General features: G+C 42.0%; 1 protein-coding gene across 1 annotated transcript in view; it reads left to right on the plus strand.

The window, feature by feature from the left end:
* The first annotated feature begins 17,228 nt into the window (after positions 1-17,228).
* Positions 17,229-21,828, plus strand: part of LOC124605587 (tetraspanin-33-like) — a 57,751-nt gene continuing 53,151 nt past the window's right edge. The window contains exons 1-2 of the mRNA XM_047137374.1: positions 17,229-17,484; positions 17,593-17,796. Coding sequence (XP_046993330.1) covers positions 17,398-17,484; positions 17,593-17,796 — 291 coding nt within the window. The 5' untranslated portion in view covers positions 17,229-17,397. The remainder of the gene's footprint in view (positions 17,485-17,592; positions 17,797-21,828) is intronic.

Consider the following 21,828-nt stretch of genomic DNA (forward strand, 5'->3'; position numbering starts at 1 on the left):
AAACTAATTCATAGATACGTTTTATACTGCTGAGAGCAATAACTTATGAAATGAAGAAGAGTAGGTTCCACATCTGTGTACCCTATCAAAGGAACTGTCATTGGAAGTAACCATTGCTGGGGGAGAGGGTCTCATACAGCAAAATAAGTGGATTCCCAGGAAAGCTAGAAGTTGTAAAGCTGCAGCCTGATGCTCAAAGGCAGAGAGACAGTGGTGCAATCCCAGCAACATGCCTCAACACCTGCAACTGAGATGTGCTGCCCTTGACAATAAGCAGCTTACTGAGTGGCCTGGATTAGTTAGCTGCTGAAGGAGTTGTCCTTTCTGCCACTTGTGTTTATGCCAGGGCGGTGTTGGCGTGCATCCGTCCACTGCCTAGTCGCCACCTCTGTGTAAAAACCCAGATTAGCACAACTTTTAGACTGCTGCCCTTCTCGCGGTGCTGTCTGACGGAGCCTATACAGGCTACCAGTCGAAATAAAACTGAAACTATTTATCTACCAGTGAAATTAAAACTGTAACTTGAGCTTGTAAATGAAAGTTAGGTGGTTAAAGACAGAAAAATGCATGTCTTCTTCTTCTACCTTGTTGGCACCTGGTTTTAGTTCAGACATCACTAAGCAGAAACCTATTTGGAACATGTTTGGAAACAGTATTAGAAAATTCTTAACCTAAGCTATTGTGCACATGGGAGACTTGTTCCGGGAATGAAAGCAGATGAAAAAGATAGTGTCTTGTTTCTTGTCAAAGGTCGCATCTTCTTACATACAATTCGGCAGACTCTGTTCACCTCATTATTTGTGCAAGACAAGTTCTGATACTTCCTGACATCACACTACAATACAAAACCTGAAGCTCCACTCTTTAGATATTGGTCCATGCAACAGTGGCGTGAATTTGTTCCAAATCAAAGTGGCATCATGAGAACACTCAGCGGGCACAGACGAAAACTACAAATAAGAAAAACAAAAAACAACAAGCAAAAAATCTTCCTCTTACGGTGTAAAGTCAGAGCCAGCACGCCAGTCGGGGATGGCAGGGAAGAAAAGGCTATGAGAAGAAGTCAGCCAATCACACCCTGAACGACCTCCCTCCAGGATGACTATGCAACAACAGCGGCGCCTACGTGACGACGACATAAGCACCGCATCCGATTTGTGGGAGCCCACTTCGATAGTAGCCACTTCGATAGCAGCGTCAACAATAGCCACTTCGTCAGGAATCTCAATGTAGCACAGATTTCTATTTGTCTGTTCTGAAGAAAACTGATTATTTTGATGTAGCTCTTTGCTTGCGATACATTTATAAAAGTTAAGTATTGTATCTTGTCTTATTGTAATAAAACTCATTAATAAGGGTTTTTGATTGGTTGTCTAGAGCCGAGTATGCAGGATTCCTCGATACAACAACATTGGCGATGAGGTGAATGAATAATATGGCGACGAAGATGCCCGAATAACATAGCAACGGCCTATTAACGTTCGAACCCAGAGTCGTCAGCTGCCGCTGATTTCGTCTGTTTTGTTTTGTCGTGGACTTTGTGTTTTGCTGGCTCCTTAATCCTACCTTGTCTTTTCTTTGCAGGGGTGTGTTTACATGTTATAACAGTGTCTCTTACAGTGTTTTTTCTATTCAGTGATTTCAGGTGGGCGTTGCAGAAATTTTCTTTGCTTGTGTGCTTATTTTTCTTGCTTGCTTTGTCTGTTTAACACATGTGCCTATTCCAAATCGAGCAACCCAACTCTCCCACCACCTGCAAGCATCAGATGCAATGTAGCTATCACAGATGTTTCAGTTTCAAATTCAGTACATTGCAACTCTTTTAAACATTGTACTGGAGTTACAGGCAAACCAAACAACTAACAAAGCGCAACATGCAACAACTGTGCCCTGAGTGCCATACCGCCTTTTCGTCAGTTTAACGAAAAAGAAGAGTAATGGCTCGAGTGGTTGCAGCAGTATGAAGCCCACATCATTGGTGACAACGTATCAGCTACTGTGAAACTGCATTACTTTTTGTCAACGGTAGGACGTGCAATCTTTTGCCTCATTCAGAAATTGTTCCCTAATGCCTCTCTGAGTGAACTTTCCTATGAGCAGGTTGTAGGTTCTCTAACTAACAGCCGGCCGCGGTGGTCTAGCGGTTCTAGGCGCGCAGTCCGGAACCGCGCGACTGCTACAGTCGCACGTTCGAATCCTGCCTCGGGCATGGATGTGTGTGATGTCGTTAGGTTAGTTAGGTTTAAGTAGTTCTAAGTTCTCGGGCACTGATGACCACAGGTGTTAAGTCCCATAGTGCTCAGAGCCATTTGAACCATTTTGAACTCTAACTAACTATTATGACCAACAAGTGAATGTCATGGCAGCTAGATACCAAGTCTTTCGGTGCAATAAAAGGTCAGAACAAACTTATCGTGAGTGGGTAACGGATTTGCAGGGTATGACGAGGAAATGCAAATTCAGATGTGATTATGGTGCTTTATATGTTGCGTGGTGCCATCGTGTACAATGTAACTGATGTCAAACTTAGAGAACAGATTCTGAAACAGTCAAATGGTTCAAATGGCTCTGAGCACTATGGGACTTAACATCTGAGGTCATCAGTCCCCTAGAACTTAGAACTACTTAAACCTAACTAACCTAAGGACGTCACACACATCCATGCCCGAGGCAGGATTCGAACCTGCGACCGTAGCGGTCTCGCGGTTCCAGACTGACGCGCCTAGAACCGCTCGGCCACACCGGCCGGCCTGAAACAGTCAGATCCATCATTTCATCACTTAGTGCAAATTCTAGATCATTATGATACAGGTGCCATAACAGCCAACAAATTTGAGCAGCCACCAATTTGTCTGGTTGAGTCGTCCCTTGCTCACGATAGGCCCAGTAGACAGCAACAGCACATGTGCGTCAAGCCACGTAAACAGTTCTCTAAACGGGCAGCTACATCGGCGAATAGAGTGAAGTCATGCCCTCAGTGCATACTCAGCACAAACGCCAAAATTGGCTGTCCAGACACGCACAGTGTTATGCTTGTGGCAAGAACGGTCACGTACAATAAGAATTCTGCCCACTCACAAAAATCTAGTCACAAGGCCCGTGTAATCAGTGCAGTGTATTCAAAGTCTGCTGCAGGCATTAGCAAGGCTAGCAAGCAAACAGTTTCTTCAGTGCTACGCCAGTCCAACAAACTTTGTGTTCATTTGCATCTTAATGGAAAACATGTGAAATTTCAATTGGACATGGGTGCCTCTGATACATTGCTGAATCGTAGCAGATATGAACTGTTACGCTCCCCACGCCTGTCTAAAGCTAGCATGCACCTGACGGCTTATAATGGACAAGACATTCCCACTCTCAGAAAATGTACTTTGCCTGCCATGTATCGCGTGTATACGTGAGCTGTGACTTTCGCTGCACTACAATCACACAATTGTGAGGAAATATTTGGCCTTCATTCGTTTGATTTGTTTGGCTTTCAAATTCAGGACAATGTGCTGTCAATGACTGCATTCAATACCAAAGACAGTGTACCTAGCTTGCTGAAAGAATTCCCTGAACTCTTTTCTGAAGGTTTAGTCAAGGCTAACAATTTTGCTGTACATATTACTATGAAGCACAATGCTTAGCCGAAATTTTGCTGGGCTACAACTGTTCCCATTGCATTACGGGACAAAGCGTCTGCTGAACTTAAAGAACTGCAAGATAGTAGAGCTATTGCGTCCATACAAGCTAGTCAGTGCGCAAGTCCACTGGTTTTGCTCCCCAAACCCTTAGGTCGCATTTGCCTCTGTGTCGACTTTAAGTCTACAGTCAACACACAAACTGTGCTTGATACTTATCCGTTGCCACACCCAGAGGATCTCACGGACAGATTAGGTGCTGGTCGCTACTTTTCAAAAATTCATTTGTGTGATGCATATCTTCAAATACCACTAGATGAAAAATCTCAAACCGTGTGTGTTGTCTATACTCATTTGCGTTTGTCTTTTGGCAGTGCTTCCACACCCGCCATTTTTCAACTCAAGTACCAAACTGTTCAAACTATTTCGACGATACTGTTGTAGCAGGTCATACACCTGAAGAACACATTGCAAATTTGCGTGCTTTGTTTTGTGTGTTATCTGATGCAGGACTTAAGTGTAGACTGCACAAGTGTGATGTTTTTAAACCTGCATTTCCGTATCATGGTCATGTCATAAACAGTCGAGGTGTACATCCTCTTCAGTCACATTTGTTAGCCATACGTAATCTGCCAGATCCTCGTAATGTTAGAGAATTGCAGTCAGCCTTAGGGAAAATGAACTATTATATTCCGTTCATACCGAATGCTGCAGAAATCGCAGCTCCATTGCATCGCTTTCGTCGCAAGAACGTCCCCTTTGTTTGGACAAATGAGTGCCAAGAAGATTTTCAAAAACTTAAAGATTCATTGCTCAGTGATCGATGCTTGGTTCAATTTGATCCCGACAAACCAGGTGTGTTGCAATTGACGCTTCTTCTTACGGAATCGGTGAAGTGCTTTCACACAGAATTGGTGATAAAGGCAGTCCTATTGCTTTGGCATCGGGAAGTGCAGCCCAAAGCTCAGTTTAACCATTCACAAATAGAGAAAGAGGCATTGGTTACTGTGTATGGTGACACCAAATTCCACCACTTTTGTATGGCAGAAAGTTCTACTTAGTAATGGATCACAAGCCGTTGCAGTACATGTTTCATCCGATGAAGCCGATTGCTGTACTAACTGCCCAAAAATAGCAGAGATGGGCTTTGTTGTTGTCTCAATACCAGTACGAGATTTTGTGTCGCCCGACAGCTCAACATGGTACTGCAGATGCACTTTCATGTCTTCCGATTGGCCCTGATAGAGACTTTCACACTTCTGCTGCGTCTTGTCACATCGATGCTCAGGATTCTGAAATGCTTCATTCCTTTCCTCTGAACTTTAGGAACATTGCACAGGCCACAGAAGCTGATTCAGATTTGAACATTTTGCTAAAATACATTCGCACATCTTGGCCTCGCTCAATGCAAAGCATAAAGAACTCTGTAGTGCCCCGTTACTTTTGCGCGTCGACATAGCCTCGCCCTACTGAAAGGTGTGATTCTTCTTCAAAATGACAGTGGACAGTCATGTGTGTTGATCCCCAAAGCTTTGCAGAAAGAAGTGTTGCAGTTACTTCATCAAGGACACTGGAGGACTGTTCGTACGAAACAGTTAGCGCGTCGACACAGCGCTTTGCAGGGTATGCACACCCAAATAGAACAGATGACGTCACAGTGCCACGCATGTGCGGAAAATCAGTCCGCTTCGCCACAGAAATTTTCTGCCTGGCCTAAGTCGTAATCTCTATGGCAATATGTACACATAGACTTTGCAGGACCTTTTTGGAACATCCGTTGGTTGATTGTGGTGGACCCTTATAGCAAGTTTCCATCTGCTGTGCCAATGAACTCGACAACGTCACGTAGCGCAGTCCAGGCGTTGTCCTCTATCTTTTGCCTCGAAGGTTTGCCTGAAGTCATAGTGTCGGACAACGGCCGTCAGTTCATTTCAAATGAATTTGAAACATTCTGTGAACGAAATGGCACACAGCACTTAACTAGTGCGCCGTTCCATCCACAGTTAAACGGCGAAGCGAAACGTTTTGTCAGAACCTTCAAACAGCAGGTTGTCAAACTTTGCACTGCACACACCAGGGATCAAGCACTGCAGCTTTTTTTTGCCTCCTATCATTCGTATCCACGAGATGGACCATCGCCGACAGAATTGCCTCACGGCCGCCGCCATCGGACATTGCTCCACGTACTTTACTCTCCTCTGCATCCGGTGCCGAAGTGAGGCCGCAAGTATCGCATCGCGCAGCATGATATTGTGTTTTTCAGGTCTTTTAGTGGCAGCAGACGGTGGGCGCGAGACAAGATCCTTCGTCGACTTGGCGCATGCATGCATCTCATTTCAGGCCCAGACTGATTGCAGCGCTAACATCACAATCAAATTCGCCACTGTCATGTGCACGGTGATCCTTCTGTATCTCTTCCCCCAGACTCACGGATCCCGAGGACAGTGCGGCCACAGCAACCGCCAAAGGGTGTCATCACGACATCGCGGGGCGACCCTATAGAGAAGGAACCTTCGCCTCCTATGCTTCCTCTCGTCCTACCGATGGACCTGGACCCACCCACGCCACAACGGCCAACACCTTCTACATCATAGTATCTCAGGATGTGGATACATACCCTACTGATGGTGATGTGATGTTTGGTTTGTGGGGCATTGAATTGCGCAGTCATCAGCGCCCATAAGAAGTTCCAATTTCTACACAGTCCAATCTAGCCACCGCCACGAATGATGATGATGATGATGATGATGATGATGAAATGATGACAACACAACCACCAAATCCCCGGGCAGAAAATATCCCCAACCTGGCCGGAAATCGAACCCAGGACCCTGAGACCCAAAGGCAGCAACACTTGACACTAGACCACGAGCTGCAGATGTACCCTTCTGGGCCTTTTCCGGTGGATGTTTCCACCAGAGGGAAGGCCGGATAGTGGGTACAACCAGAAGCAGTAATAGCTTCAAAAATAAATTGAAATCATATCTCCTTGACAACTCCTTCTATACCACAGATGAATTCCTGAATAGGAATAAATAAATCTATAAATATAGTATATGCATTTTGTACCATTTGAGGCCTCCCCCCAAGAACCATGGACCTTGCCATTGATGGGGAGGCTTGCGTGCCTCAACGATACAGATAGCCGTACTGTAGGTGCAACCACAATGGGGGGTATCTGTTGAGAGGCCAGACAAACGTGTGGTTGCTGAAGAGGGGCAGCAGCCTTTTCAGTAGTTGCAGGGGCAACAGTCTGGATGATTGACTGATCTGGCTTTGTAACATTAACCAAAACGACCTTGCTGTTGTGGCACTGCGAACGGCTGAAAGCAAGGGGAAACTACAGCTGTAATTTTTCCGGAGGGCATGCAGCTTTACTGTATGGTTAAATGATGATGGGGTCCTCTTGGGTAAAATATTCTGGAGGTAAAATAGTCCCCCATTCAGATCTCTGGGCGGGGACTACTCAGGAGGATGTCGTTATCACGAGAAAGAAAACTGGCATTCTACGGATCGGAGTGTGGAATGTCAGATCCCTTAATCGGGCAGGTAGGTTAGAATATTTAAAAAGGGGAATGGATAGGTTAAAGTTAGATATAGTGGGAATTAGTGAAGTTCGGTGGCAGGAGGAACAAGACTTCTGGTCAGGTGAATACAGGGTTATAAATACAAAATCAAATAGGGGTAATGCAGGAGTAGGTTTAATAATGAATAAAAAAATTGGAGTGCGGGTACGCTACTACAAACAGCATAGTGGACGTATTATAGTGGCCAAGATAGACACGAAGTCCACGCCTACTACAGTAGTACAAGTTTATATGCCAACAAGCTCTGCAGATGACGAAGAAATTGAACAAATGTACGATGAGATAAAAGAAGTTATTCAGGTAGTGAAGGGAGACGAAAATTTAGTAGTCATGGCTGACTGGAATTTGACAGTAGGAAAAGGGAGAGAAGGAAATGTAGTAGGTGAATATCGAATGGGGGTAATAAAAGAAAGAGGAAGCCACCTGGTAGAATTTTGCACAGAGCATAAATTAATCATAGCTAACACTTGGTTCAAGAATCATGAAAGAAGGTTGTATAAGTGGAAGAGGCCTGCAGATACTCAAAGGTTTCAGATAGATTATATAATGGTAAGACAGAGATTTAGGAACCAGGTTTTAAATTGTAGGACGTTTCCAGGGGCAGATGGGGACTCTGACCACAATCTATTGGTTATGAACTGTAGATTAAAACTGAAGAAATTGCAAAAAGGTGGGAATTTAAGGAGATGGGACCTGGATAAACTTACTAAACCAGAGGTTGTACAGAGTTTCAGAGACAGCATAAGGGAACAATTGACAGGAATGGGGGGAAAAAATACAGTAGAAGACGAATGGGTAGCTTTGAGGGATGAAGTAGTGAAGGCAGCAGAGGATCAAGTAGGTAAAAAGACCAGGGCTATTAGAAATCCTTGGGTAACAGAAGAAATATTGAATTTAATTGATGAAAGGAGAAAATATAAAAATGCGGTAAATGAAGCAGGCAAAAAGGAATACAAACGTCTCAAAAATGAGATCGACAATAAGTGCAAAATGGCTAAGCAGGCATGCCTAGAGGACAAATGTAAGGATGTAGAGGCTTATCTCACTAGGGGTAAGATAGATACAGCCTACAGGAAAATTAAAGAGACCTTTGGAGGAAGAGAGCCACTTGTATGAATATCAAGAGCTCAGATGGAAACCCAGTTCTAAGCAAAGAGGGGAAAGCAGAAAGGCGGACGGAGTATATAGAGGGTCTATACAAGGGCGATGTACTTGAGGACAATATTATGGAAATGGAAGAGGATGTAGATGAAGATGAAATGGGAGATACGATACTGCGTGAAGAGTTTGACAGAGCACTGAAAGACATGAGTCGAAACAAGGCCCCGGGAGTAGACAACATTCCATTAGAACTACTGACGGCCTTGGGAGAGCCAGTCCTGACAAAACTCTACCATCTGGTGAGCAAGATGTACGAGACAGGCGAAATACCCTCAGACTTCAAGAAGAATATAATAATTCCAATCCCAAAGAAAGCAGGTGTTGACAGATGTGAAAATTACCGAACTATCAGTTTAATAAGTCACAGCTGCAAAATACTAACTCCAATTCTTTACAGACGAATGGAAAAATTGGTAGAAGCCGACCTCGGGGAACATCAGTTTGGATTCCGTAGAAATGTTGGAACATGTGAGGCAATACTGACCTTACGACTTATCATAGAAGAAAGATTAAGGAAAGGCAAACCTACGTTTCTAGCATTTGTAGACTTAGAGAAAGCTTTTGACAATGTTGTCTGGAATACTCTCTTTCAAATTCTAAAGGTGGCATGGGTAAAATACAGGGTGCTAAAGGCTATTTGCAATTTGTACAGAAACCAGATGGCAGTTATAAGAGTCGAGGGACATCAAAGGGAAGCAGTGGTTGGGAAGGGAGTGAGACAGGGTTGTAGCCTGTCCCCGATGTTATTCAATCTGTATATCGAGCAAGCAGTAAAGGAAACAAAAGAAAAATTTGGATTAGGTATTAAAATCCAGGGAGAAGAAATAAAAACTTTGAGGTTCCCCGATGACATTGTAATTCTGTCAGAGACAGCAAAGGACTTGGAAGAGCAGTTGAACGGAATGGACAGTGTCTTGAAAGGAGGATATAAGATGAACACCAACAAAAGCAAAGCGAGAATAATGGAATGTAGTCGAATTAAGTTGGGTGATGCTCAGGGAATTAGATTAGGAAATGAAACACTTAAAGTAATAAAGGAGTTTTGCTATTTGGGGAGCAAAATAACTGATGATGGTCGAAGTAGAGAGGATATCAAATGTAGACTGGCAATGGCAAGGAAAGCGTTTCTGAAGAAGAGAAATTTGTTAACATCGAGTATAGATTTAAGTGTTAGGAAGTCGTTTCTGAAAGTATTTGTATGGAGTGTAGCCATGTGTGGAAGTGAAACATGGACAATAAATAGTTTGGACAAGAAGAGAATAGAAGCTTTCGAAATGTGGTGCTACAGAAGAATGTTGAAGATTAGGTGGGTAGATCACGTAACTCATGAGGAGGTATTGAATAGGATTGGGGAGAAGAGAAGTCTGTGGCACAACTTGACTAGAAGAAGGGATCGGTTGGCAGGACATGTCCTGAGGCATCAAGGGATCACCAATTTCGTATTGGAGGGCAGTGTGGAGGGTAAAAATCGTAGAGTGAGACCAAGAGATGAATACACTAAGCAGATTGAGAAGGATGTAGGTTGCAGTAGGTACTGGGAGATGAAGAAGCTTGCACAGGATAGATTAGCATGGAGAGCTGCATCAAACCAGTCTCTGGACTGAAGACCACAACAACAACAACAACCATTTGAGGGAATGGGGTAAATAGTAGAAATATTAATCTTTAACTCTGTAATATATATATATATATATATATATATATATATATATATATATATATATATTAAAAAATCTTGTTTCAAATGTGCATTTCTTATTCACTTGACACATTCCACATCATAATGGCTACTGTACTGTGTGATTGATCAGTGGAACATGCAACCAACTAACTAACTAACTAGTCTGCCACCCCTGCAGTCACTGCTTCTACTCCATCAGAGCATCCACACTCCTGCCTTCCCCCCTGTTGTCGAGCTCCATATATGAAGTCTGTCGGTCGCTTTTGGGGAGGGGGGGGGGGGATGTTATGGCGTAACGTCAGCGCCAGCTCGCCAGTCAGTAACGACAGGGAGGAGAAGGCTATGAGAAGAAGTCAGCCAATCACACTCTGAACGACCTCCCTCAAGGACAACAACGCGACAGCAGTGGTGCCTACGTGACGACGACATAGGCGCCGCACCTCGCTGGTGGGAGACCACTTCGATAGCAGCCACTTTTATAGCAGAGTCAATGTCCACTTCGTTAGGAATCTCTATGTAGCATAGACTTGCATTTGTCTATTCTGAAGAAGACTGATTACTTTATATGTCGCCCTTTGCTTGTGATACGTATATCAAAGTTAAGTATTGTATCTTGTCTTATTGTAATAAAACTCACTAATATGAATTGTTTGATTATTTGTCTAGCGAAACCGAGTATGCAGGATTCCTAGACACAACACTTCCGATAATGAAATTTCTTAAAACCAAAGTAGGCACAAAAGCTTCTTCAGTATTCTACCAGAATCAGATGGTTCATCCCTCTATCACAGCCAACTAAATGTTACATGTTTTACAACCGCTGAACTACCACTATAAAGGTAATGGACGACAGCCAGCACGTCTACTCCTCTTTATATTTAGTCGTCAAAATTTCAATTACCTTCTGTCATGCTCTGGCATCCAGAGAGATGATTGAGCACCTACATTATTTTTTTCCATTGCCACACACCTCTATTGACACAGGTTGTAAACGTATATCAGTATTCAACTGACACAAGTTTTATAATAGAGGTTGGAGGAAAAAATATCACAAAATTACCTGTTTAATATAATTTTACTCTGTACCACAGATTCCTACGATCTAATACTATGCCAATCAATGAAGGGTTCAGATGGCTCACGTGGTGAATGCCCACGGATTTCCCTGTTGATGACTGCTGTTAGGGTTAGGTGGTCGACATTCAATGATCTCGCCTTGTACTCTGTCTTGTTCAGGAGCAAACTCACTGTGCCTGAACTATCTCCTATTATCATTTTGACGTTAGTGTTGGTTGTTATAGACTCCTGTTTGGCGTGGGTGGTTGCTGTCGTGTTTGTTAACACGTGTGGTTCCATCTCTGCACGCCCTACTTTCCAATTGTTTCCCTTCTGTCAGGTGTTGTATTGGTGATCAAGCTCATGTCTTCTTTTAGTCGTGCTCTGTTCATCCAACGTGAATTCTGATTCTCACGTGGTATTTTTGAAGGCTTCAACATCGTGACCACATTTGCAATCAATATTTGTTGGTGGTGTGGTGGGAGCTTCATACGGCAGAAGCAGATTATTTCGAAATTGCTACATGGTTGTCAAGGAACTGTTTCTGTTTGACCAGAGCCTTGAAGAATTTGGCAGGACTTTTAAATCCTGAGGCGACCAGATCCTTGCAAAACAGGATTTCGTATTTGATGCGTTCCTGCGTCTTGGTCGACCAGTAGTTCGCCAAGACATGTTGCAACAATTGTACACATTCTTTCTCCCACACTGTCCTCGTGGTGTCCACAGACAAAATTTAATTTGCCGTCGAGTATCCACTATGAAGGTAGCGAGGGGTCAAACTGGGAAATGATGGACTTCGATTGTAGGGTATTCCTGTTGCCACTGTAGTTCTGGAATTTTCTGACGGACACAAAGTGTTTAGAATCGAATGTGTCGTCCATACGTTTGTGTAATGGTGTTCTTAGCAGACTGTCTGGTACTAACTACAGACTCATAATGCCAGTGACGCTTACAACATGACTCGCCACATGGTTGATGTGCTCGTCAGTTCTGCATAGTGGTATGCAGTTGTCTGTACCACTTGTCTTTCAGTCGTCTTGTGACGAGGTGGCGCAGCGGTTAGCACACTAGATGGTTCCTTTGAAAGGGCGCAGCCGACTTCCTTCCCTGTCCTTCCCTAATCCGATGAGACCGATGACCTCGCTGTTTGGTCTCTCCCCCAAACAACCCAACCCCAACCCTCTTCTTCTTTCACCTCCAATTTAATCTTCTCGATCACGACTTGTGCCCTCTGTTCTGCTCTCTGCACTGCCAAGCCCTCCACTTCTTTTCACCTTTGCACTGCACATGCTTCCATTTCATTTTCCCTCTGTTTTGCCCTCTTGTCTGCATCTTTTACCTCATCGTTTAGTATTTACTTGAATTATTGTTCCTCTCTGTTGCCCTTGTTTCCATTTTTTTAAGTACATGAACAAATCATCCCTGCTCTGTTCGTTTGCCACCCTACTGCCACATGAGGATATGCAAGAATTTTATCATGAGATTGGCCGGCTAGGAATGCCTCACTATCCAGTCTGTCTTCTGGATCATTCTCAGGTCGTGATGCGACTTCATCATCGTCCTCATCTACATTATCATAGATGTGATGGGCCTTAGATCTGATTCCACTCAAACGTGTGATCGACCCCCTCATTTCACATGCACTGAGCATCCATTACATATGAATAGTAATATTAGGTGAAAAAAAGTAGTTAACTTCCTTTAGGAGATGGCGTCAAATTGGGCATATGCAAATCTCATAAATAAGGTTTCCAAAAAGTAAAAACACATGGTACTGCACATTGATGCTCACGCCGCCATTTAACGAGAGAAAATATACCATGTAAGAAAGGAGTGCCTCATTGCCTCCAGTCGTTTTCACAATTACAGTGGACCGCATTATATTGTCTCATCTTTTACGTCACTCAGACTTAAAAAATCCGTGGTCCCCCCAAAAATTTAAGCAAACAAACCAAATTATGTGCACAAAAAATTACACATCTGTTCCTCTTCTTTTGACATCCCCTACGGCTTACTCAACACCTTCTCTACCACGTCTACCTGTACTGGCACTTCAACCATGACTGAATCCTCCATGCAAAAGTCTGCCTCAGCATGCATGAGTGCTCTTAAGTGTTTCATGTCTGTCTTACTGTACTCCATATTCGCTATTGTCAACTTCTACTAAATCTTTCTGTACTTGTGCCTTACTAACTGCAATCACACACTGCTTACAAATTTCACTGTAAGACACAACAGAATAGCTCAATCACTTATAACCTTAAAGGTACCTAGATACCATTAATGAATAGAGAACAATGACAATATCCTTACAAATCAAAACGTTGATAAAAAAAGCCATCAAACGACATAGAGACGTGATGCAGAATCTTCAGAACCAAAATACATAGCATGCACTAATAAATGAAAAATAGGCACCAGCAAATTAAGGCTAGTCTAATACTTGCACGGATCTAATACAGTTTGCCTAAAATATTCGCAGAATAGAAATAACAAAATACACTTGATGTACTTACTATGTGATATATTATAAGAGAAAATGTTAGTCTGCCCACAGAATCTCCCAACGAACAAAGACTGAACAGTGTCTGCCAAATTATGCAATATCGTGCAGTGCACGAGACTGTGACACTTATCAGAGACTGGACCTACCCACAGTCCACCGCCCCCCCCCCCCCTTAAGACACCATGTTAACTTTAAATTACGCAACAGAATCGCTATCTTGAAATGCCCTAACCTAGAATCATTAGGTGGAAAATTGCAATGATCATAGTATATAAATATCCGTCAGTCAACATAATAAATGCGTGAATTGAAGGAACTATTTGTGCTTCAAATAAAAATGCAAATAAAATGTAAATCAAACATTTATTATATTAAACAATTACAAGGAATTAGCATCAACATTCTGTGAAAAACAAAGTTAATTACTTTGTGGAGGGATGGCTACTGCATGCCAGCTGCTCATTAAATCATTAATCCTATATATTCCAAAGATTAATCTAGAAACTCCAGAGGTTGACTGAACATCAAACGATACTGAGGAATGAATTGAGTTTAGCGGAACTGTGGCATTTGTACGGTTCCTATCGAAACATTAACACCCATCTAGTGAGCCGTGCTGCTGCATGCTCTTACCAGTTTGCTGTGGAGGTAAGTTAGAAGACTGTAATCATAGTGAAGAACCAGAATCTCACTCATCAGTACTTGGACACCTCCAAGTGCCATGACATCTCGAACCAGTGACCTGTCTCCATCCACAATCGAACCAAGAGTGTCGATTTTTACTTCACTAGCTCCCCACTCAGCAGTTTGCGCCAATCTGGCCACAAACGCCGATTAAGAGAAATGTTACTCTTTTCTGCCAATAGCATGTCAATACCACATTTAACAAATCCCCACACCAGAATGCCATCAGTCACGGGTCAATCAGAGTACATCTTCCTCATTAGTTTGTTCTAGAAATTCCCATCTGACATCAGCTAGCAGTGGGAGAATCAGAGTGTAGTTTACCCCATTACCAAGACTTGTACTTTTCCGACATAAATTGTGGTGTCCCAGCAAGTACTTGAAACTGTTGCTCTCGACCATCTTAAGAGCCAAGTTGTGCCATAGGACTCTAACCCCAACTTAGTGAAAAGGACTAATAGGTTCTATGAGCTTCTGTCAGTAGCCACTTGACATTCGCAAGGCAGCACAAACCTTTGAGTGACCATGACATACTGCCACATTCAGAGCAGTTTTCAGACCGTGCTTATCTCACGTATTTGCAAACTAGAACTGTTACCCTTTTTACCTACGACCACTGAAATGTTATAAGATACATTTCTGCATAATAAATGAACATAATGAGACTTTAAGTAGATGCAGCTAAAGTGTCCTGCCTATCGTCAGTCGTGACAAGAGCCAGATAAATTTAGTATAAATGGAATAAGGCAAGCCAGACGTCTTGTAACCTTCCACTGTTAACGGAAAATCATTGCAAGTTCTACCTGTGATGGCTGTTTCGCAGCACACAGAGTCCAGTCTGGCATTTGATTTGGATCCACCAGGATTTGGAGGTGGGTCATTGCTGTGAACTAGTACTGTTACCAATGGTTTCCTCGTGAATAAACCGTTTGAGTTGTTGTTCCAGTGTCTGTGACAGGTGTTGGAGATGCAGAGTTTGGCCATGTCATACTAATTTTTTGCAATGTGAAAAATATGTAACTAATCAAATCAGCCTCCCCACATATGTGGCTTAGGAGAGTGACCAGTTTAGCAGTGTCATCTGTTATTCCATACGTGGCCATGATGCATTCAATGGCAGCACACTGTGTAGTGGTTGAATCAGCAGAAAACGGTGGATGCTTCAATGTCGAATAAAAAGTAGATGAGTAATCCCAATCTTGTAGGTATGATGTAGGTCAGAGTCCGAGCAGAAGCAGCATGTGAAAAACCGGCATGGTAGGCACAGCAGCAGTGTTTTAGCTTAAGTTTGCTTGGCTGTACAGTCTGTTGTGATGTGGGCAGTGGAATTGTAGACATGCTCAAAGCATTAGGTGCGGGATACGTAGGTGAGAAAAACAGATCAGGACAGTGCAGTCTGTTATGCAGAAAACACTAGAAAAGTCATGAGGCGGTAGGAACACCATGCACACTCGACAAAACATCTGTCTGACGCCATTGTTCAGGTGGGAGTGTAGAAATATGCGACATTGTAGGCGTGACACACTCACGTGCAGAAAATGGATCAGAACGTTCCACAGCCTGAGGTGTGGAAATACCGAAAATGTCAGGGGTACGGTAGATGCACCATGCACAACAGACAATCAGTTTGTTTGACGCCATTGTTTAGGTATAAGGTCGACATTGTTCACCATCGAGACATGGCACTGCTGCATTCCATCCTCGATTTTAGGCACAGTCTGATGAGAGGCACGCTGTTCCGTGGTGTTGTAGCATGGCGTGTAACATGAAGTAACAGGGAACTCGCTGTCTATTCACGATAATTGCACAAAAATGGCATTATTACTGTTTATTTATTGGCGCGGTGTTACAGCGAGAAAATGCAGTCAGACATGGTCGTCGCAGGTCACCAACGTGGTTCTTTTCCACAGTGGTTGTTAAACAACGTAATTAATACACATACAGCTGGTATAAATAACGATTTATTACCGAGCTATAGGGCACGTACCAAGTCAGAGAACACCAAAAAGAGTCCACACAAAACACTGCTGTGGGAACCAAAGAGGTAGTTTTACTTCACAGCAGCGATGTTATTAGCTGAGTTCCCACATGCCTAAGATGTGTGGGTTGCGGCCCCTCATGGCCCATTAGTATGGGTGCTCTTACATGATAGAAAACGCTGTTTTTCCTTGATAAATATATCATCAAACTAGCTCTTGTCCACGATTATGTAAAAAACTGCATGTGAATGCCTAGTCAATAAATTTTCCCTGTTATGCACAGCACGTTAGTGAACTTGGATGCAGTAAGGATACCCAGTTCTTTCAAGAAGAACAGTGAGACGGCCTACTAATTCTACCTGTTATTCTCATGCCATTTTTCTGCAGTTTGGAAACTGTGTCCACGTATTGTAACTTGATACCTAGAAAGCAATCCCATATGTAAGAATTGGGAGTATGTAGCAACAGCATGTTACTGTTAAGACACTGGCATGATAGAACCCTAAGATTATAATATTCTGATGACATTCGTTTTGCCAGTATGCTTATGCATAATATTAATTCCATGAAAATTTACAATCAGCATTCAGTTGTTTATCCTTAATTTGTTGCTAGCACTGACTACCACACTGGAACCAAGTTCATTATAACTGCCCCCATGAGACACCATTGTTATGAAGTTAATTCTCGTGAATTACGACTGACGATACTACACCGAAAACAATGGCATGGGACAGGCCATTTTTGACATTATAAAACGAGTAGTCGGATCTTCTTTCATCGTCCGTGAATGGATACCCAGTTCGCGCTTATTGAACTCCAAAAGGTAAGCTGTATTGTTGCCGCGAGTTGCCTTTGACAGTAACCACGGAGTTCGAAAACTCTACGATCATGGAGGTGCCTCCATGTCTACGATAGCAACAGCTTCAAAATCACCACTACTTCTAATGTTAGTATCGCTGGTTTTGTTATGTGTCATCGGAACAGTGGGAGGCAACATCCTGTCAAGTTAGAAGAGTCTGTCTTGATTTGTTTGTTCTCGTTAAATGCTGGGAAATTGTTTGACTCACTCATTATGTGTCATTCCTAAACGCAAGTAGGTTTCATCTAATCTAACAAAATGCACAGACGCAGGACGAGAAACAACTTCACTTACGTTAGTTCGTGCGTGAAGTACATGATATTCTTACTGAATTTCGTTTTTTGGGTAAGGCAGTTAACAAATAAAATTCAGCTGCATTTTCGATAATGTTGTATTTCTGCTTGCATGGAAATTTCGAAAATGCAATTTGTACACCAGTATCATTTTTTTCAGCTTTTTGGAGGTCTTTTGATTGGAGTTGGTCTGTACGCCTTTGTTGATAAATGGCAAGCAACAGGTCTTATTAAAGTTGAAACAATATACGATGTTGTTTTAAATATATCTCTTGTTATGGTCATCGCTGGCGGAGTCATTTTCATAGTGAGCTTTGCTGGGTGTGTTGGAGCTCTACGGGAGAACACTTGCCTTTTAAAATTCGTAAGTACACTACAGTGTATAAATTTGTTTCTTCGACGGTGTATCTGCATGTCTTTGTGTTACATACAACCAAAAATTTTGTTCACTTGGAAGGTTTTGTGTAGCTGTAAACATGGCAACATACACTAGAATGTACTGTCTCAATTGTACCTTTACATCCACCATAAAGCATCAAATAAGGGGGGAGGGGGGTGTATTACGAATATAACCAGAGCTGGCAACATATTTTTTTTTCTGTATAGAGCCTCAGTTTATTTTCGAAATTATGCAAAAGTATCGTGCGTGATCTGCCAGCATTCACTTAACTGTCACTGAAGCACTTGTTCGTGATAATCATCGTGAGAAGGGTACTCGTTTCTACATAGCAGGATGCAGTAATTATGGAGATTCTGAATCTGACTTCCTTGAAAACACTGAAGTTACAACCGGCTAGATTTTATAAATACATAAAGGACTCATCAGTTTAGTAGTGGAGGGAAGTATGGAAGTTAAAAATTGTAGAGGTATAACAAGAGATGAATACAGTAAGCAGTTTGAAATGGCTATAGGCTGCAGTATTAATTCAGAGATGAACAGGTGTCTACGGGATAGCCTAGTGTGAAGAGCTTTTTTAGATCAATCTTTGGACTGAAGACAGTTACAAATTTCTTTCTGCGTTGTTGTTGCACCCTATTTGAGTCTATCAATGAAATCACTTCTTTTTAACTAGACAGGTTTAGCACTGAGTGTAATGATGTTAGCACACTGGAGTCATATATAGGAGAAGTGGATCTAAAACCCCCATCAACATGTTAGATGTGGTTGTCTTAAATCAATTACAGTGATTGCTAAGCCCTTCCCCTGCCTTCTCCATTCCAGTGTTATGTTTTTGTTTCTAATTTGGTTGTTAGTTGGATGTGAGACCCTGATCTATTGTCTTAGAGAGGAAGAAAATTAAACACAGAATGAATACATGAAGTATTCAACAAAACACGTGAAGGTAGGAATCTCCATTAGTTTATAAATGTAGGACAAGTATTTCTGCAACAGGATTAGTTCTTTAATTTTTAACGTATTGGTCAGTCATTAAACTTTTTACTTGCTGTTATAGCAAGAACTCCCTACTTATAGGCCTATTTGTTGCAATTTTTTCCTTCCGTTTTGTGGCATGTAATTTGGAGTGCCCAAATGTTAAGAACTCGTATGTTAATATTTATCATTAGTACAGGCTGTGTTCAGTTTCCTTCTCACGTATTGGGGATGTGAATAAGTTGGTCCCAAGGGTTACTTGTTAGTACGACAAATTAACATGAGAGAAAATGTAGTTTCATGTGTCAAGGTGGAAATGTTTCATCGTTTAAAGATGAAAGATAAATGTTTCTGTAAGTGTTACCATATATCTGAATGAGGTGAACAAGAAACTTGCATTCTGGAGAGATGGGATCAAATACCCATCCTGCCTTCTGTATTAAAAATTTTGTGAGTTTTCAATCACTTCGCTTAAATACATGTGACAGTCCACAACATAATTTCTTTGAGTACAAAGTTCATCTGATATAGTTTTTGGCCCCAACAATGTGACGAGATATATCGAACAGAATGACCTCCTTCGTGCCAACCAGTATGGATTTCGAAAATATTGATCATGTGAATCCCAACTCACGTTTTTCTCACATGACATCTTGAAAATCGTGGATCAAAGCAGTCAGATGGATGCAGTCTTTCTTGACTTCTAAAAGGGATTAGATTCATTACTACACAACGTTTATTACGAAAGTTATGATCTTGTAGGGTACCAAGTGAGATTTGTGACTTGACTGGATTGAGAATTTCTTGGTGGGGAGGACACAATACATGTGTTATCTCAGACAGGTTAATTGATGTATAAGGAAGTAACTTCAGTTGCAGCTCAGGGAAGTGTTGGGGCCCACGCCGTGTGTGTTGTGTGTTAAGGACCTACTAGACAATATTCATGGTAACCACAGACTTTCTGCAGATGGTGCAGTTGTCTTATAAAATAAAAAAGAGCTGCACAAATTTATCAGTTGTCGATAAAATTTGAAGGTGGTGCAAAGATGGGCAACTTTCTTTATATGTTTATTGTACCACTTATTGTAGCCATTTTCCAGGAAGACTCGTCAAAGGTTTCTTAGTTCTGGTGGTAGGTTTTTGGTGTCTGCAGTGACTTTTGGCACAATGGCCGAAGATGTTCAGAACATCATATTTTTGTACCAGATGGTGTGACTAAGATCATGCAGATACATAAAGAATAATGAGGAGGACCACAGGGCTCCAACAACAGTCATCATTAGAAGACTCTGTTAGTAAGAACCTCCTCCAGCAGGTGCAGACACCACCTACCCTTCATGGGCTACCAAAGCTATGAAATAAATTACATAATGTAGTTTTGTAAGTGTCTGAAAATTCTCAAAACTGGCTGATTTATCATGTAATTGTACAATGAAATAAGAGAAAGATTGTTTTGAACTAAGGTAGGCCTACTGTCCTGAAAGTGTTTTAAAACAGTACAGTTTAGTTTGACTACAATTAATGATAACAGTACTAGTTTATCACAGCACTCGCGAGTGTTCGAGATTTCACGATACAAACAGGTATTTTTACAATTGATGAAAGATTACACAGTAGCGATGAGAACAGTGAAATATGCAAATCTAGAACATTAAATCAGCACATTGTCTTGTGCACAAAGTCTTCCCCAAGGAAAATTTCTAACTTTTAGTAGCATTGATAATTACCTAAACAAAACTGAAGGTGCAAGGGGAGGGGATGGGTATAGCAGGTCGATGAGAGGTGAAGAAATATACTGAGAGTCACAGTGTACACAGGGCTCAACATGGTGTACCAAATGCGGATTTTCACTGCAGTGGTCACTTAGTTTTATTGGTAAATGAATATTGACACAATAAATGGCAAAAAAAAGTGACATTATGAAGGAGTTATGCAAATTGGTCACGAATTTATATTTTTACAGGTATTGTCAAGAAAAGCAAAATTATAAACTTTGATGTTCGATGGATGAATGTGTGACGCTGCAGCGCAATTCCGCCATGTAGCTGGCAAGGATAGTAAACAGTGGACATGTCAATACCAGGGCATAGTCTTTGTGAATTTCATTCTGTTAGACAGTAACTATGCCTCACAGACAGGCACATGGACAATATATGCTGATGTCAGCATTTGGGACATGATGTAGCTATGCTCAGAAATGCTGATTGGAGGAATCAGCAAATTGCTTGACAATTGAATAGGAGTAATGCCATTCTTCGACAAAGTTGACTGGAATGGGTGAACCATTGTTGAACACAGTATCAAGAAGAAAGTGGCAACCTAGAGAGACGACAGAATGTGAGGACTGAGCAGTCATCACAAAAGCACTTGGAGCACCAGATTCATCATCATCATTGATCTCACATGCAACTGGTGCTTCAGCGACCACAAGAACCATTAATATGCGCCTCACAGAAGAGGGCTGACCTCACGGCACCCCGTATGCTGACTGCCATTGACATCTGTGCACCAACAAACCTGTTGACAGTGGTGTTGGGCACATTCAGCCTGGCATCTCACTGACTGGAGTGAAATTGTCTTCATAGAACATTTGGAGCATTATGCGCAGGATTCTCCAAACAGCTTGTGATTTCGATGATGTAATGTGCCATTTGGACAGAATTTGGCACAATATCCCTGAAAAGGACATCCAACAAATCCATCAGTCATTGCCAAGTCGAATAACTGCTTGCATAAAGGCCAGAGTTGGAGCAATGCATTACTGATTTGTGAAGCTCTCTCTCTTGAATAAGTCATCCAATTTTTCTGAAGCTGCACTCATTTGTTTGCCTGTACATGTACATTGCATTTACGTATTTCTGTCCCATTTGGATAATTGCATTGCAGTGCATCTGCTTTTTTTAATTTATTTAATTTTTTACTGTATGTGCATTTGATAAGTATTCTAATATTCCAACCATTTTCAACAATATTTAGAAACAGTTTCTATCTGCAGTTCTGTCTCTTAATCTTGTGATGGTAATA

The sequence above is a fragment of the Schistocerca americana genome, chromosome 3 (assembly GCF_021461395.2).
Source record: "Schistocerca americana isolate TAMUIC-IGC-003095 chromosome 3, iqSchAmer2.1, whole genome shotgun sequence".
Taxonomy (NCBI): Eukaryota; Metazoa; Arthropoda; class Insecta; order Orthoptera; family Acrididae; genus Schistocerca; species Schistocerca americana.